At 41.5% G+C, this 17,979-nt stretch overlaps 1 protein-coding gene and 1 long non-coding RNA gene across 2 annotated transcripts; one reads left to right on the top strand and one right to left on the bottom strand.

The window, feature by feature from the left end:
* Positions 1-1,990: 1,990 nt before the first annotated feature.
* On the bottom strand, positions 1,991-16,555 carry recql5 (RecQ helicase-like 5). Its single transcript, XM_031732610.2, has 19 exons — positions 16,406-16,555; positions 16,020-16,141; positions 15,399-15,920; positions 14,199-14,295; positions 13,074-13,185; positions 12,816-12,978; positions 12,659-12,741; positions 8,513-8,734; positions 8,322-8,415; positions 6,466-6,505; positions 6,324-6,382; positions 6,026-6,096; positions 5,795-5,888; positions 5,540-5,716; positions 4,810-5,429; positions 4,653-4,719; positions 3,108-3,329; positions 2,940-3,012; positions 1,991-2,858 (listed from the first exon to the last, which is right to left on the bottom strand). The coding sequence occupies exons 1-19, from the start codon at positions 16,500-16,502 to the stop codon at positions 2,734-2,736; spliced, it is 3,060 nt and encodes a 1,019-aa protein (XP_031588470.1). The 5' UTR covers positions 16,503-16,555; the 3' UTR covers positions 1,991-2,733.
* LOC120439929 lies at positions 9,582-12,627 on the top strand. The gene is made up of 3 exons (XR_005612842.1): positions 9,582-9,980; positions 11,625-11,743; positions 11,835-12,627. It is a non-coding gene; the product is annotated as an uncharacterized LOC120439929 (long non-coding RNA).
* Positions 16,556-17,979: the final 1,424 nt, after the last annotated feature.

Genomic DNA, 17,979 nt, shown 5'->3' with positions numbered 1-17,979 from the left:
AAATCCCGGTAGCTCTGCAACCACATAAGCTAGCGCAATAATTTTTTTTGCATATGAAACCGGAGGAGTTGTACTTACATCTTATGCCATCAGCTTGTCCTAGGTCACGGTTTTCTTCCACATATAGCTTTGCAAAAACTGCATAAAAAGCGCTTGCAGCAACAAAAACATAATATTCCAGAAACACGTTTTGCCGATCCGATCAGCTGTTCATAACACTTCCTACTTGGAATAGACGTCAGCGCGAACTTTCGCATGTCCGCCATTACCTGCCAAAACCGGAAGTGACGTCATTTTCGCGGAAATGTAGGTTTTTTTTACTATCAGGGCCTCAGAGCCTATACTGGTGTTTTTAAAAGTTATGTTTGACTTTATGACTTTCTGTGTCGTTTCTGGGATGCTTAGGATTCATATTGCACTGCTGGAAATAGTTTATTTTGATGCATATGCTGCTTTTTTGCAAATTTGCACTATAATATTTATTTTTGTTTTTCCTGCAGTATATAAAAATTGGTGTATTTCAAAAATAAAACTATGAAGACACTCAAAATAAATTTCCTGTGGTGGGAAACTATTTTGTGCAACTTTTTTGTATTTACAGTTTTGAGGGATAAGCCTCTTAAATTTCTCTAACTAGAAATATATGTTAAAAAAACAAAAACGATTTTCAATTTTTTTGTAGTTTATTGCACTTTTTTGCAATTTATGTAATTACTATGCTATTAATGCATACATATTATTAAAATTTGGGCTATAATGGTTGTATTGATGTATATCAACTTGAAATGCTCCCAAAATTGGCACTACAGCATGTAAAAATATAATATAAGCTCTGGCGGACTTGGTTCTATGGTAGGTCTTAAAGGGTTAAAGAATTCAGTGCTGTTTTTACCTATCAATAAGACTAATAGAAGTTTTAACAGACCATTTTAGCTGTGTAATACTGCAAATATTGATATCGAGCCGATACCAATATCAGCGTTAGTATCAATACTATTGATATTTGAATCGATCCGGCCACTATCTTAAAAAAGAGAGATCTGGCCAAAAGGGCAGCAGAAATTGAAACAAGTATAATATAATGGTGCTATAAACATATTTTAAGTGGCCAAAAAAGACTGGATTCTTTATAATGTAGGTAAATTAACACATAATCACAAAGATTAAAAACAATTCATTTCTTTATTTTATACACACCCTCTTCATAAATCATATTGACTAAAGTCTATTTACAAACATAAGCAAAGATGTTACTCATAAAAGTGTGGGGGGCTCTTGAGTCCTACGTTAGCAGGAGTTCCTGAAAGCAGCACTACTAAAGATGACATCATAGTTTACTTGACAGCGTCCCCGGCAGGGACGTCTCCTGTACAGTTAATAATAACAACAATAATAAGAGACGTCTCACACTGTGTTTTGGCCTTTGTATTCGACACAGACTTTATTGTGAACAATCTACAGCACAGAGTGGCTCCACTGTGGCCACCGGGACTCTCCACAGCCGGGCCTCAGTGGCCATCTTTGCTTTGGGTTTCTTCCCGACTGTGGGGACTGATACTGTCCCCTTTTATATGCTTTCATCATTAGAAACCATGTTTTAGGAAAGGAAAAGAAAAATAAAATGCCCTGCATCACAGATTCTCCCCCTGCTGAGAGAAAGAATATTTTTAAATACAGGAAAATTCAAGCTGGACAGTTTCACAGTAGATGGCATGAATCCCAAAAAAAAAAAAAAAAAAAAAAAAAAGATTCCAGTATTTAAGACAAAAAAAACTAACATAAAATGTAATTGCAAGTAAAATAGTCTGCCAGAAATATAAGCATTAAAACGTGTTTTTGTACATTTTATTCCCCCATTGACTCAAAACACACACACACACACACACACACACACACACACACACACACACACGGTCCCCAGAGGATAAATCTCAGTAACTTACTTTGAACTTTCTAATCATTTTGTGTCAGAGAAACACCAACAGGGAAATCATGGCTTAACATATACATTTATTAAAAAAAATAATAACAGCTTCAAAGTCTGTTTGCCCTTCATGACCCCATCTTTATACACACCATCCAACCACAAAGGTCATCTCGAAACGTGACAGACAGATATCAGAGAATAGCTGTGATGGCATTTTTAATATTTCCTGAACAGACAGCTGCAGACACTGTACAACAATACCAGTATTTTTGCTTTCTGACACACACCTTTACTTGTCACACAAAAACGCAGACAAAAAGAGAAGGGATTAAGTGTTCCAGTATGGCAACAACGGAAGATCCCCAAACCAGCTCGCCTAAAATCGCACGCAGTTGTTTGAATGCCAATAATTACACCTCTGCTTTTCCTGCTATGAGAAGCCTGTGAAAAACCTCAGCTGGCTTCCTGCTCCAAGCACCACTGGGTCTGCATAACTCTGCACTGTGATGCAATAAGACCATGTGAATTACACGCAGTTTGCAGTGGGGAAAAAAAAAAAAGTTTCACACATGCTTCTATGTCTGATCTCTAAGGCTGTAAACTGTCCCTGTTTTATTGCTTACTAATTATTAACCTAAGTTACAGTATCAGCAACCAGCTTGGAAAAAATTTAAAAAGAAGAACTAAATAGCAGCAAGTGGACCGTAAACCTCGTCAGCAGGCATCTGTGACAAAGCCTGAGGTCATCGTAACCGGAGAAGTTTAGGCACTGTTAAAGAGGAAGGGCTACACACATCCGCCCCCATTCATTCACTGTTCGCTGTGGTTTTACAGCTGTGCGGTCTTTTGAGGTGCTTCCAGTCTGCCTCGCTCTCACAGCGCTGGATGGTGCTGAAGAACTTCTTGATGAGAGCCTTGGCCTCTGCTTTCACTGTGGACCCAGAGGCTGGAGTTAGAGAGGACCAGCACACAAAGCAAACTGCAAGTTAGAAATTTCCCATGCACTCTTTACCTTGGCCTTTCCCCCTGCTCCTTCCCTCTGTAAGAAGGTGAGACAAGTAGCGAGCGAAAGACTTAAACAGCTCCTGCGAAATAAAGAAAGAATTTTAAACATTCCGCTTTTAATCGCAACCCTACTTTTTTTTTTTTTTTTTTTTTTACAAACACAGCACTCGCTCACCTTTGTGGCAAACTTTCCCTGAGTATAAAAAGGGTCCAGGTAGCGGACCACGATATCAGCTGCTTCCTTCAGCGTTACAGGCTTGGGCAAGTCAGTGACCGGGTGCAGGGCTCTCTCCTGCACGTTGGGGTTGAAGGTTACTCTCCTGCTGCTCCCATTCGCAGGCCGGCTGCGTTTCGCAGGAGGGGGAGACTCCGTCATCGTTTTCATGTCATCTGTCACCTGGACGCACATGTCATGATCGTTCACAAGCAGCATAAAGTCAGACTTAGGACTCCAGGCAGAACTGAAATCTATGGTAGACCTCTGAAACTGCTGTAAATAGCTAAAGTCTATCACAATTTCCACTGCGTGCAGAAATATCTACTCATTTTGATAGTAAAGTACCTACTTTACTACTACTATCCATAATGAGGCGATCCATGGGGGGATTGGCCTGCTAAAGACTCCAATCTGCCCTGGCAATCTGGACATCTTTAGAAAATGTAAAGGATGGGATACATTTTAGAATTTTAACTGTATTTTCATACGTTTAATGGCTTTTCCCACTGATAAAGACCTCCCCCATGGTCCTTCAGACTACACCAGTATATAAGTAACAGATAAACCATTAAATAACAGAACGTTACCGTTCCTTCACAACATACTAGAGAAATGTATAATTTTTACAGATGGCTCACAGTACAGATATATTTAAATGTGTGGCTAAACATCTTTACATTATCCAAAAGAGGAGTTTCACTGGGCCGGCCCACTTAAGATCAAAGTGATCTGTATGTGGCCCACGATGTAAAATGAGTTTGACATCCCTGCTTTACATCATGGACTTTAATGAGGAGTTTCCTATTAAAGCTAATATCTACCCCCATGATGCTGATGCTCAAAGTCTGTTATAGAAAAGAAAAATCATGCTGAACAAAAATGAGACTTTGGATTTATATTGTGTGGATTGTGGAAAGAGTCTAAATGTGTTTTTCTATACTGATAATTTCACCTCAATGTCGTCTGAAGTTATGCAGGAATGCAGGAAATTAAAAGGAGAACCGAAGAGTGACAGATTTCGACCCACTCCTGCGTACTTCAGGTGCTTTGTCAAACACGCTATTTGGTATTTTATAAAAGTTGCTAAAGCTCCGCTGACTGAATAACTGCCAAGCTCAAAACCTCTGGCATTAACATCAGCACAGAAACTGTGTGCCAGGAGCTTGATGTCATGAGTTTCCATGCACGAGCAGTTACTGAATGTGTAGGTGGCCCAGTTCTTTTGTCCATACAGTGTATGCTAAAATTGTATGTCGACTGACTTCCTGTGGAAAAACCCTAATTTGAGTGTAAAACAGATTATCATCCTCAAACTATAATCTCTTAAAACTTTACTTTGTCTTATTTTGTCTTTATACATTTGTCCAAAAATAAGATTTTTGGACAAACTTATAAAGCCTTTGGAGGACTTAATCTGGATTGGAGCTTCAAACTGCTGAGCGGAAAGACTTGTTTTAAGGACTTTTGTGGGTGTATAAAGTTTGTCAGGTGACAGACACCTACCCCGGGAATTTCACTTGAGTTAACCTCTTCTTCACTTGGTTTAAGTTCTTCTTCATCTTTGTTTTGTCTGTGGGAGAACAGGGGGAAGAAAAAGCAGTTAAAAGTCAATAAAGTCAATATTTTTCCGCTATTTCTGATCAAATTAAGAATCAAATACTCTGTGATGGACGTCAGGCCCTGCTCAGCTGTCTCTTGAACTGGTTCTGCAATCTCAGCTCCATCCTCCTCGTCATCATCAGGTATAACGATTATCTCAGATTTGCTTTCTACGAGGATCACATCCTCAGTCTCTGACTGTGCAGCACTGTTCTCTCCTCCTTCCGATGCAGCAGGTGAGTGTGGTTCCTGGTTGATGTTTTCCTGGGAGTTTGAAGCTGGAGCGGGAGATAAAGCGACTTCGGGCTCCCTCGGCATCACCTCCTCATCCTGGCTTTTCTCTGGAGTTTGTTTCTTCATGAAAAAATTAGAAATGTTGTGTGAACTCTTTGCTGCTTCCGCCAGTTTCTGCTGCTTCTTGCTCATGGCTCTGCCTCCTTTAGTCGGGCTGCTCAGGGAGGTCGTGACGGCATTTGCTTTGGCTTTGATGGACGATGATGCATCTATGTTGGCTTCTTTTCCCTGCGTAATGGTTTCTCCTGAGCAGCCATTGAAAAATCCGCCGCTTGTCCTCCCTTTGTTAGCCCCCGTGTTCAACATGGAGGGGTTTATTAAATCCTTAGCAGTTATGAAGGGGTTAGAAGAGCCCCGTTGGCCTGCCCCTACCCTCTTACGCTTCAGCTGGGGGGGGGAAAAGAAAACATGTTTTCCTCTGAATACTCTGCAGCCACAAAAACCTCCAGTTTTCCTTGTTAAAAAAAAAATCTGGGAAAGTAGAAAAGCAATGTTACCGAGTACACCTCAGATGCCAGCGTGAACCCCTGCGGCTCATCAGAAAATGAGGATGAAGAGGAGGATCCAGCCTCTTTGAGTTCCGTTTCTCTGGAATCGCTGCCGCTGCTGCTCCTAGCACCTTCTCCTTTATCTCGGCCTGCTGAAGCAGGTGCCGCTTTCTTCATCTCTGTTACCTTGACAGAATAATAGAGCTAAGCATAAACATTTCCCTCTATATGGCAATGAGACATTAACAAAAAGCCTGCACTTACCTTCTTTAGCACCGCAGCTTTGTACAAGTTAGAGGACTTGCTGTTTCTGAAGACCTCGTGTTCAATATCCACCGCCAAGGACAGACTGTCAGAGCTGAGAGACAAATGCAGACGCTTTGAGAAAAGTTAGTTATATGTATATTTTTTGGCAGTATTTTTATGTTTGAGGAAAAATGTTGTTTAAAAAAAAAAAAAAAAAAAAAAAAAATCCGAATGAATCTAGAGGAGTACTTGAGTGCATCTTCTGCCCCCTGCTGGCCTTGAAGTGTCTCCTGCAGGAGGTACAGGCAGTGCTCTCTGGCCTGAAATACAATATAAATCTTATTAACAGCTTGGAAAGTGCTCACTTTCTACTTTTACTGTACAAAATGTCAAACACCGATGAGCCACAGCCTTTCAAGCTGCTGCGTTTTTGTTTTTACGCTGCTTTTCTCATCACATGACCTGAGTCGCTGAGTTCCTGCAGACATGTTCATAAATGCAGCAGGTATGAGGAATGTGTGCGTAGTGTTCAAGTTTTGTCTTGTACCTTTACACTGAGCTTGGGAATCCTCTGGCTGCTGGCCTCTCTGAGCGGGCAGTCAATATCTACACGGCAGAATAACACCGGTTACAAAACAGTACAGAGAGAGTCACTCACAATCATTTTTACTGTTCATGCTACACATTACCTGGAGGAACAAACTCTTCCCTCTGACTGCTGTCGTTACCCTAAATAAACACGAGCACAGGCAGAAGGGAATCCTTCAGTATTCACACGTGTATTAAAGCCAGAACACAGAAGACAACATTGAGCATTTATTTATATGCAGCTTTGGAACCAAAATGCCATTTTTTGTTGTTTTGCCTCTGTACACATCACAGTGGATTTTAAAATCACTAAAAGTGCAGACTTTCTCATTTAATTCAAGGGGTTTATCAAATAATTCTGCATTAACTGTTTATCAAAACGGACTGGAGAAACTAATATAGATTGTTTTTAATACTTGGATGAAGTCTAGACTGATGTTTTCCCCCCTTAAGCTGCTTGGCCTAGACATCATCCACCTTCAGTTGCTTCTTGTTTGTGGGTCTCTTTGCATTTAGCTTTGTATTTAATACCTTTAAAGCATGCTCTGTTGGTCAGAGATCAGCTGACTGGCTTGGCAATTGAAGAATATTCCATTTCTTCTCCTTCAGAAACTCTTGGGTTGCTTTGTGTCATTATCCATTTGCGCTGTGAAGCTCTGATCAGTTTTGCAGCATTTTTCCGAATCTGAGCAGAGAGTATAGGCCTGTACACTTCACAATTCATCCTGATGCATCCATCAGCAATCACATCATCAATAAAGGCTAGTGATCTATATCCACTGGCAGCCACACATGCCCATGTATTTCACTGCCTCCACCATGTTTGACAGGTGATGTGGTATGCTTCTTATCACGAGCCGTTTCTCTCTCTGGGCTGAATTATTTTCAGGCTCTTTTGGATGTTTTGTGCTCTAGCCTTTCTGTTTCCATTCATCAAGCCATCTCCATTGTATACCTTGTTAATGACTTGGTTAGATGTTGTAAGGATGTTTTTAATAACCATGGAAATAATTCTGTCATCATCCACGTTTTTCAGGCGTTTTGATGTTGCTGAGCTGGTCAGTGCATTCATCATTTTTAAGAAAGAACATGACTGTGTGATTGGCCTCTCTCTCTCTCTCTGATAGTTACTTTGTTTTTTCAGTCTAATGATGCCTCCCTCACTTACTCCAGCGTGTCTTTGGGGCTCACATTGACAGTTCCAGTGAACACTTGGAATCCACCTCTGATATTTTTTCTGCTTAATGTTTCATGAAAATAACACAAAGACAGGTCTCACCTGGCCATCTAACTTCAGAGCCTCTGAACACAGGGACTGTGTGTACAAATGTCTGTAGCTTCCAGACAGTTAATGCAACAGTTTTGTAAAAACTTTCAGAGTTAAAGCTGAAGGTTGGCACTTCAATCGCATCATGATGGCCTGATTTAATATCCACCACAATAAACAACATTTTATCATCGTCCAAAAACCTATGCATCTGTAGTTGAAGTGCAATCTCTCTTTGCTGTGTAAACAAAGAAAGATAAAAGAATCATGGTTTTAAGCTAGTACCATTTAAATGAAGCTCTGAGCAATGAAGCCCTGAGGCATCAATAACCTCCATAACTCTCCACACACTATAATGACTTGTTTGTTGTTTCTGCTCAGTTTCTACTTTTTCTTTTTAATAATCACGGCATTCCTGCTTTTTATGCTATGTTATAAACACTTTGGCCAACCTCCACTTGGACCTGATGAGGAATACTTTAGTTCGAATGTTGTAAAAATTCCACTGAACATGTGGGAGCCATTTAGCAAAAGCAGCAGTTAGAGGGCCTGAGCAGCCCCAGATGGCATACAGATGTGCAGAGGCACAACACAAACACTCTGTGGAGATGCTGTCCTTACATTTAGAAATAATGTATACATTTTGCCCAAAGAGTATGACCTGATTTTCTCTTTTTTTTTGGTAATCACCTTCCGCATGCTCATCTGCTTCTTGAAAAGCTCAGAAAACTCCTTCTTCCTCTTTAAAGGATCATCTTCACTATAGCCTTCCCCTTCATCATACCTGCAAAGCAAGACATCGGTGTTAATCTACAGGATCAACCATCAAGTCATAAATGCAAGCGGGACATTTCACGCAACATCACTAAAAATCGTCCTGCCTTTCAAAGCCGTAACCCTTCTTTCCTCCTCCATAAGTGTCCGGCTGGAAGCCGAACGCTCCCTTGGGCTCGCTGCTCTGAGCCGCTCCGATCTTGGTGCTGAGCGCGGCCGCTCTCTCCAGCTGGGCTCGCACCAACTTGGGGTTACGGCAGTAGTCGCAGGCCCCCGCGCAGTTCGGCGCCGTGTTGCCAAAAAACTTTGAGATGGTGGCATGGCGGCAACTGGTGGGAGGACGAGAAAAGAGCTACCATTGAACAGACGAGTTAAAGAAAACACACTCTGCAATCTCATCATCTTTCTGATCGTGTTTTAGAAACACAATATTGATCTTTTAGCTGTTGTGTAACCACATCAATCCCCATAATCAATACTTTTGTTATGAAATAGGTCAAGCGCCACTCTTTGTCCCATGAAAAACACAACACAGTTGCATCAACACTAACCCTAACTAACCCTTATCTACGGATATGAAGAATGGATGCGGAGCCATAAAGTCTGGATTTGGAAACAGTCGTTCAGCGTTGTTTTCTTACAATTTTGAGGTTTTTGAAAAAAACAACAACAACAACAACAAAAAAAAAAAACTATTAATGTCTGACAGCAGATCACCCGCTTCCTCTGCAGTACATTTCTGTTCACAATCCCTGCTTTGGATGGGATTTTCTTTTCATAAAAAAGGTCTTGTATCACTGTATCACATCCAGTATTACGCAACGGCCAATATTCACACATCCACACACACACAAGCCTCTATTTGGGAAACAGACCATTAGACGAGTCATTTCAGCAACATACCAGCTACCTTGCTAGAAGTGGAAATGCTGCCACCTTCCCTTTCATGAAACAAAGAGAAGCACTAGGAGAGGTGGGGAACGACAGAGAGGCAAACAAAGCTCTGCGAAGCAGGACTATCAAAGAGAAAACAGCCTTTGAGGCAGACAAAGAAAAGTAAGACAGCAGTAACTACTCTGTGTGTGCGTGTGTGAGACAGCCACAAATAAAAAAACAAACAAACAAAGGGAGCAACAAGAAGCCTGGAAGAGGGGAAGAGATGAGAAGACTCAAAGCGACTGAGGAGTAAGAGCAGCGTGAAAGAGGGCAGAAGAGCGGCGAATGAAATTTGTTATTGTCTACGTTCCTCCCCCCTCACGTGCAGTTTGTCATCAGTGACAGTGGAATTATCCCTCTCAACTATAATCTCAACCTCCACTGCTAATCTCAGGCTCGCCCGAGCACCACTCCTCCTCCGGATGACGTCCCCATAAGCAAATTAGCACGCAGCCTAAAGCAGAGGCACTCAGCTGGCAGCACCATCAGGGGAAACAAGAGGATGACACGTTCCCCAACAGACTCCTAATTGCCAACTGGTTTTGCGATTTCTGACAGTTTAGGCTCGGCCAAGTTTGACAAAAAAAAAAAACTAAACTAAACTAAACAAAGAAACGACAAGAAGTTTCCGATCAGCAGGTAAGTGCTTTTAAATGTTTCTGTGCGAGCGCAGCGTGAGAAAAGCAATGAAGAATGTGTAAATTGTGTTTAACAATAGAGAATTTCTCAGAGTCACATGCATGTGATCTGTAAATACTGTTCATCGTTTTAACGAACATAGTCAGCTCCACAGTAAAGCTCTGTTATTAATCAGCATCACGTTCCACACCAGCTCACGGTCTCAGGTAGGAACAGCTCGCATGGTTGGAAAATCATAAAGTTCTCCTTTCTTTTCTCATGACTTCGACTTCCACAGTAGGATTTTAAAAGAATAGCATGAAAATATTTTGTAGAATTAATTTCCCACACCACTGTGTGTAGTATAGCTGTAATACACTGCAATACATGTGGCCCATTTAAACTGTTTTATAAAAGTACTGAGTTAGCTCTGTGGCCTTTTTCCAGTGAGCATAGCTGATATGTATTACTGGATTTTACTGGAAACAACACATTACACTTGTACACAGTTAAAGCAATGCAGCACAACCTTTCCCCACATTTACATTTTCAAAGCCAGGTAGGACAAGTTTGCTTGTGTTCATGCAAATCTTCCCCCGATCTCATCCTGGGTTTGCGTGTATGTGATACAGGTTTTTGACAAGGAACACGAGACACATACACTTGCATAAATTACACAGTGCAGGTTTACAGATCCTGTGGGTGGAGTTGATCCCTGATCTGATCTGTCACCAGCTCGGCCACTGAAAACATAACCAACAAAGAAAGCTGTGAAACCTGGCTGAGGTATGCCACAGTATCCTGGTTTCTAACAGTGTACTTTGGATAGTATTACCACCTTATCCACACTTCTGGAACCAGGATGTTTACATCTATAATACTCAAAAGCATGTGATTAGAAGGAGGACACGCTGCCGTAACTCCTCTGAATTATCAAGACGTCATGTTGACCTCCAAATTTCCAGGCTTTGTCCTCAGTGTCAGTGTAATAACTCTTATTGTAGTTATTTTCAATAGTTTTTATCCTTTTATGCTTCGTACTGCAAGTGTTAGTTACAAAGAACTCTCAAAACTAGAAATGCCACACGCTGTCACACCCATTCCAGCAATTCAGCACCAGCTCAATGACTTGCCACCCTACCACCGCCCATTGCACACACTGAAGTGTCTGCAGAGCCGTCTGATTAACACATTTATCACAGAGAAGGGCCTCGTTCTGTTCCTCCTGTTAACTCAACCCATATGTGAATCAGCCAGTCTGTTTACGATACTCTCATAAACAGAGCAGCTTCTCTATTAATCGGAAGGTCGGCGGTTCGATCCCCACCGCCCACAGCCTGCACGACAGAGCAGGATACTGAAACCCGAGTTTCCTCCAGAACACTTTTAAACCCGGTTGGATTAAAATTGTTCAGGCACAGAAAAAGCACCAGTGCATTTACAACTTTCTATCAGACACACGTTTCTTCTTGGGCAATGAGATTGCTGCCTTCTCATGACAACCCACCCACTAAACCACAGGCTGAAAAACTGCTTAGCTCTGACATGTAAATAGCAATTCTACCTCGCCCCACTCAGAGTGTCACCAGTGAGCAACAGGAGACATACACAGATTGCAGTAAATCCAGGGAAATAAAAGAGGTGCTGTATACCTGTCTTCACTAGGATGGATGCCAGAGAACAGGCGCTGAACCTCCTCGGCAGAATCTGGGTCAAGCTTCAAGGTCTGCCCAACGCCAACCCCATAGAGCTGGGAGCTTTCTTCGTCCTGCTAACTTTTATTCGTGAGTTTTTTGTTGATATGTTTTTTTTCCCCACATTGCTTGTTCATCAATAAGCTGGTCATGACATTGTTTATTTGCTGCTCTCCCGCAGTTGTAGTCCTGCTCATCACAGTGGTGACCTGTGCAAGCTTCTGCTGCGGTTGCTGCAGCTGCTGCTGTCGCAAGAGAAAACTAAAGGGTTCCGACCTTTGAGCAAAAACAGACACAACTGCAAGCTCTCCACACGGCGAGTCCTGATCGTGTTTTAGAAACACACACACACTCTACAGGGTGCATGCTGTGCTGTGCAGCACTAAAGAACCTCAGCCCTTGGACAACAAAACACTTGCCAAACACAGTGAAGGATGTCCTGCAACGCTGCCAAACACACCAGTTTAAGTCAACAGGCTTTCAGGAGAGTCTACATTCCTTGGAGCATCACTGCACTCGACGGGGCAACAACGATCCCTGAGGACAGGGCAGGGGCAACTCCAGCTGTGTGTGAATCAGGCAGAAACGTCTTGGACCATACAAGACTGAACATGTGTATAAAACTAACTTTAGGCAAACAGTGAGAAATGACTGGGAAAGCCCGATTGGATTTTTTTTTTCCCTCAGAGCTTTCTAAACATGATGATGTGTCACTCTAAAGGAATGAGAACTGGCAGTCAGACTTCTGAGTTAGGCAAGAGCCTCAAGCAGGAAGCAGCTTTCAAAGGATGGTAAGAGAGGATGTCTGCCCTCTGCTGTCCAGAAACAGAAATGCACTCTTTATCTAAAACTGCACATTACATACTGTGGAACAGGTGAAGGTGTTATGTTATGATGTAATGCTTTAAGCCTGCACTTATTGTCTGTTATGCTTTGATCTGTATGTAAATAATAATAAAAATAATAATAATAACCTGTCACCGCATGTGTGAATACTTTACTTACCCTTCTTGTTCACAAAAAGACACCATGGCTTCAAAGTCAGTCATTGCTGTTTTGTCACTGTCCTTTGCAAAGCCCCGTTTTTCCTGCAGACACATTTAAATGCATTTAAAAACTGTGCAACAAAGAGCTTTCTACCCTGCTCTGCTGCTAATCTGACCTGCTTTCTTGCCACTTCCTGGCGAATGAGGAAATTAATTTGCTCCTTATCTCTCGGGGAGTAGTATGTGCGACAGGCGGAGGGCAGGCCATCTCTCCCCGCTCGCCCAGACTCTTGGTAGTAGCTGGCCAGAGACTTAGCGAGGTTCCAGTGAGCTACAAATCTGCACAAACATTTGAATGCATAATGGAAAAAAAAAACAACAAAAAACTAGATACAAGAAGAATGCGAGTGATAACTGTGGATTTGCAGCCTCACCTGACATTGGCCTTATCTACTCCCATGCCAAAGCTGATGGTAGCCACTATAACCAGCACTTTCCCCTGCATCCACTCATTCTGCACCCCTGTCCGATCTGTTGCCTTCAAACCTACAAAAGCAGAGGTCAAACACTAAATTTTACGCATCCTATACACACAGATCAGGCATAATATTATGACCAGCTGCCTAATATTGTGCTCGTCCTGTTTTTGCTGCCGAAAACAGTCCTGGCCCATCGAGGTATGGACTTCACTAGACCTAGAAAGGTGTGCTGTGGTGTCGGGCACCAAGATGTTAGCAGGAGATATTTTAAGTCCCGTAAGTTGCGAGGTTGGGCCTCCATGGATCGGACTTGTTTGTCCAGCACATCCCACAGATGCTCAACTGGAGTTAGAGCTGGGGAATTTGAAGGTCAAGTCAACACCTCAAACTTGTTGTTGTGCTTCTTAAACCATTCCTCAACCAGTTTTTCTTTTTGGGATGCCACATTATCCTGCTGAAAGAGGCCACAGCCATCAGAGAATACAAGTCCCACGAAGGGGTTAACAAAGCACGACACTGCCTCTACCAGCTCACCTTCTTCCCATAGGTCATCCTGGTGCCAGGTGTTCCCCAGGTAACTAAGCATCTGACCATCCACAAAAAATGTGATTCATCGGACCAGGCCACCTTCTTCCCTTGCTCTCTGGTCCAGCAATTTGAGCTCCAGTAGCTCATCTCTTGGATAGCCAGCCTTCATTCCCCCCGTGCATCATTGAGCCTTGGACATCCATGACCAAGTTGCTGGTTCACCACTGCTCCTTTCTTGGACCACTTTTGATAGATACTGACGACTGCTGTCCAGGAACACCCCACAAGAGCTGCGGTTTTGGTGATGCTCTGATCCAGTCGTCTATGCATGACAGTTTGTCAAATCCTTATGTTTGCCCGTTTTTTCTGCTAACACATGAACTTTGAGGACAAAATGCTCTAATATTTCCCATCCACTATGAGGTGCCACAATGAAGGATTAATGAGTGTTATTCCCTTCACCTGTCTGTGCTCATAATCTTATGCCTATTCAGTTTATGAAGATTTTTTATTTTATTTTTTTTAAAGGTAAAAAAAATAAAATAATCTTACCTGCGTGATACGGCTTAGCTACGACTCCAAGCTTCGTCAGCTGGTGAGCTACCGTCTCACAGCCTTCCCTGGTCCGACAGTACACAATCCCACAGCCCTGTTTACAAACACCAGACAGTTTGATTAAGCCTGAGTTTACATGAAAAAAATGGCACCGAGTGTTATTCCTCCACTCCAGGCAAAAAAATCTGTTTTATTCACACAAGAAAATACTGTGTGAGCTCAATTAAGCCATTAATAACAACAGAAACATTATAAAACAGAGACAAGGCACACAAACAATCCTGAAATTACATTTAACAAAAGGTCATTCTAGAAGTAAAACATATAGGTGATAAAATGCTTCAAAAAATAATTAAAAACTTGTTCTGGTTTTTTTGGTTTGTTTGTTTTATTTTATTATCATCATTATTATTATTTTTTTTAAATCAGATGTAAGTTCATACATTTCAGTCGTTTAAACCTCTTTATAAGTGGTGCTTAAGGATAGGAATTGATAAGAATTTAGCAATTCTGATTACAAATTACTTTTCTATTCTCTTATCGGTTCTCATTGGCTCTGCTTTAGAGTCACCACCACTTCCAAGCAACATATCAAAGACATTACATTTCTACAATTTCACTGCATGCTGTGCGGTGAAATGTTTGTGCATGTTGGCGCTTCTGGAATGGCCTTCCCAAAGTCTTGACCTCAACCCTATTGAAAATGTTTGCACTTTGCTTAAAAGCCGGCTCTTTGTCAGGAAATCAACCACTTTAAATGAACTCTACCAATTCTGCCACAATAAGTATTCAAATATCCATCCAGAATTATGCCAGAAGCTAACTGTTGGGTACCAAAAGCATCTGGTCAACATGCAACTTGCTAAGGGACATTTAATCATTTAATTATAGGGGTTGTATCCATTTATGGAGCCTGTATCTACACTTTTGACCTTGTGTGGATCAGAGAAAATCCCAAGTCAATTATTTTGCACCCAATTCTTGTTTTTTAAAGTCACATACAATCATTCCCCAATGCAAAAAGAACAGTTCAAAAAAATAATTAAAACCCCAGAATTTGCATGACATTCATGCCCATGATCAGTATTTTTAAACTTGTGGCCACAAATGTAAACCCCTTAGGCAAACTGTCGCTACTCTATCTGAATATTTCTGTTTGTAAAAAGGATAACACATGACAGCCTACAGTCTACAAACCTGTCCATTAGATCCAGCTCCAAGTGATAATGTTTTCTTAATGAAGGCATGAAGGTGGACGTAGGGGTTTGGCAGCAGCTCCCTGAAAATCACATCGTAGTGCAAGTTACTCCGGAAGACGGGTGTAAGAAAAGAAAGCGGCGAGGACAGCTTCAGGGACTGAATGATGTCCTCCTGTACATTCTTGGGTGCTGTTGCTGTTAAGGCCAAACAGGGAACTCCTTGCAGTCGAGCCCGCAGTTCACCCAGCTTGAGGTAGTCTGGTCTGAAATCATGGCCCCACTGCGAGACGCAATGAGCCTCATCCACAGCCAGGTAAGACAGCAAGCCACGGGAGCACAGGTCCATCAGGCAGGGCTGGAACGAGGGCGAGGCAACCATCTCTGGAGTGATGTAGAGGAGCTTTAGCTTCGGGTTACTGCTCCCCAGGTCGGCCAGGATCAAACGGCGCTCATTCGCTAGGAGCTTAGAGTTGATGGAGCAGGCAGGGATGTTTAACTCTTTCAGGTGATCCACTTGGTCCTGGATAGAAACACGAACAGGGGTTAAAGCACACCTGATACTGCAAAACCTATTTGAAGGTTTTGGATTGGAGCTCAAGAGCCAGAGACAGAAGCTAACCTGAATGAGAGCGATTAACGGGGATATAACCAGAGTAATGCCCTCGGCCAGCACTGCAGGCAGCTGGTAGCAGAGCGACTTTCCTGCTCCAGTAGGCATGCACACAAACACATCCCTGTCACCTGCAGGGAGACCACAGAGACCACCATGTTACACATTATTCTGTCTCTCACTGCCTGTGAAAACCAACTGAACCTCATATTCAAAAGTTAAGACAAACGGCAGTTAAGTTATCCAATCCAATCCAACTTTATTTATATGGCACTTTTAAAAACAACAAAGTTGACCAAAGTGCTTTCCAATAATAAAACAGAGATAGCTAGCTAACAAAGTTAGCTAGCTAACGTTCATCAGAGAGGCAGACAGGGAACAATGAGCCGACTTACCTCTGTGGACTGCTTTAACAACATCTTCCTGCAGTTTAGACCTGAAGCTGTCGAACCCAAAGTGGGTTTTTAAGGCCTGTTTTAAATTTGTTGTCATCGTTTGACTACCTGCTGGGAACTCATATAAACCTTAGGCATCGTCGCGCAGTGATTGCGTCATCACTGGCGCGTAAAACACAAAAAATGTAAATAAAAATTTGTATTCGTTTGTTTGCTTCTTTGCTTCTTTTAACGGCTTTATAATCAATTTGAATATATTATATATATATAATCATTTAATTAAAATGTTATGTTTTATTTTGTATATGCAGTCTGTTTTTGTCATGGTGAAAGAGTTAGAGTTCTGTGATTGGTCCCGCTGATACGCCTTTCAACTTCCATCTATCCATTACAAATAAGTCCTGAATTTCCTAAAAAAAAAAAACAAAACCCCGACCTTTAAACCATACAAACTTCAATGATATTAAATATTTCCACTGCAGGATGCACTGGGGCTAATACGTTTATACGAAGCTGCTTACATACTTTTAGATGTGTCCTACATGGTTTACATGCAAGTTATGAAAGAATTCTGTAGTTGTACTGAAGAGGATTAGGGCCACTGGGGGGAAAAAGTGGGCAAGTGGTTTTTTTTCTTCTCTTCCAGAATTCTGAGAAAAAAGTCTGAATTCTGAAATTAAAGTCAGAATTCTGAAAATAATTCTGAGGAAAAAGTCAGAATTCTGAGAAATTATTATTTTCAGAATTCTGACTTTAATCTCAGAATTGTGAGATTAAAGTCAGAAATCTGAAAATAATTCTGAGGAAAAAGTCAGAGTTCTGAGATTAAAATCAGAATTCTGACTTTTTTTCTCAGAATTCTGGAAAAGAGGAAAAAAGACGTGCCCACTTTTTTTCCGGTGGCCCTAATCCTCTTCCATACATTTACATTGTTTAGGATCACCGTCATGCTGAAAAATGAAGCCACTACCAATCAAATGTTTTCAAGGTTTTGTTGCATCATAGATTATAATCTAATCTAGTTCTTTTTTTGTTCTTTAATTTTTTTGCTTTTTATTTCTTGATTAGATCCCCAACACTGCTGGCCTAATAGAGCCCCAAACCATGACAGGCCCCCCACCATGTTTTGCAGATGGCTGTAGACACTCACTATTGTACTTCTCTCCTGAACTCTCCCATACATACATTCATCACGCTATAAGACCTGTTGTCACAGATTTTCAATCCAGTTCTTCTGTAATTTGGAATAGCTCAGCCTTTTCCCTCAGCTTAGATGTGCTAAGTTTTCTGCTAATAGCTTTTTGGGAACCTCCTTGTCAGTGAAAAAATACTATTTCACGCCTGTCAAACAAAAGAAAGGGTAATAAATTCAAACTTGTGCACCCAATTCTTGTTTTTTACAGTCATTCAAAACATATGCTGTACAATCATTGCACTCTGGAAAAAAGACAGTTCAAAGAAATAATAAGAAATCCAAAATTACCACGACATTCATGCCAATGATGAGTGTATAAATTGTATATAACTGGATATATTTTAAAGACATTACCAAACAGAATATCAGCAGTATCAAT

This window comes from Oreochromis aureus, linkage group 4 (assembly GCF_013358895.1).
Source record: "Oreochromis aureus strain Israel breed Guangdong linkage group 4, ZZ_aureus, whole genome shotgun sequence".
Taxonomy (NCBI): domain Eukaryota; kingdom Metazoa; phylum Chordata; class Actinopteri; order Cichliformes; family Cichlidae; genus Oreochromis; species Oreochromis aureus.
This window is presented reverse-complemented; position numbering and strand designations above follow the sequence as displayed.

What these genes read in the sequence shown, in the direction of transcription:
- recql5 (XM_031732610.2), bottom strand. Translation starts at nt 16,502, where the DNA reads ATGACAACAAATTTAAAACAGGCCTTAAAAACCCACTTTGGGTTCGAC. An exon ending in GAGCTGGATCTAATGGACAG is followed by an intron (nt 14,296 to 15,398) that starts GTTTGTAGACTG and finishes GTTTGTAAACAG; the next exon opens with GGCTGTGGGATTGTGTACTG. An exon ending in GAGCAGGGGGAAAGGCCAAG is followed by an intron (nt 2,859 to 2,939) that starts GTAAAGAGTGCA and finishes CTGGGTCCACAG; the next exon opens with TGAAAGCAGAGGCCAAGGCT.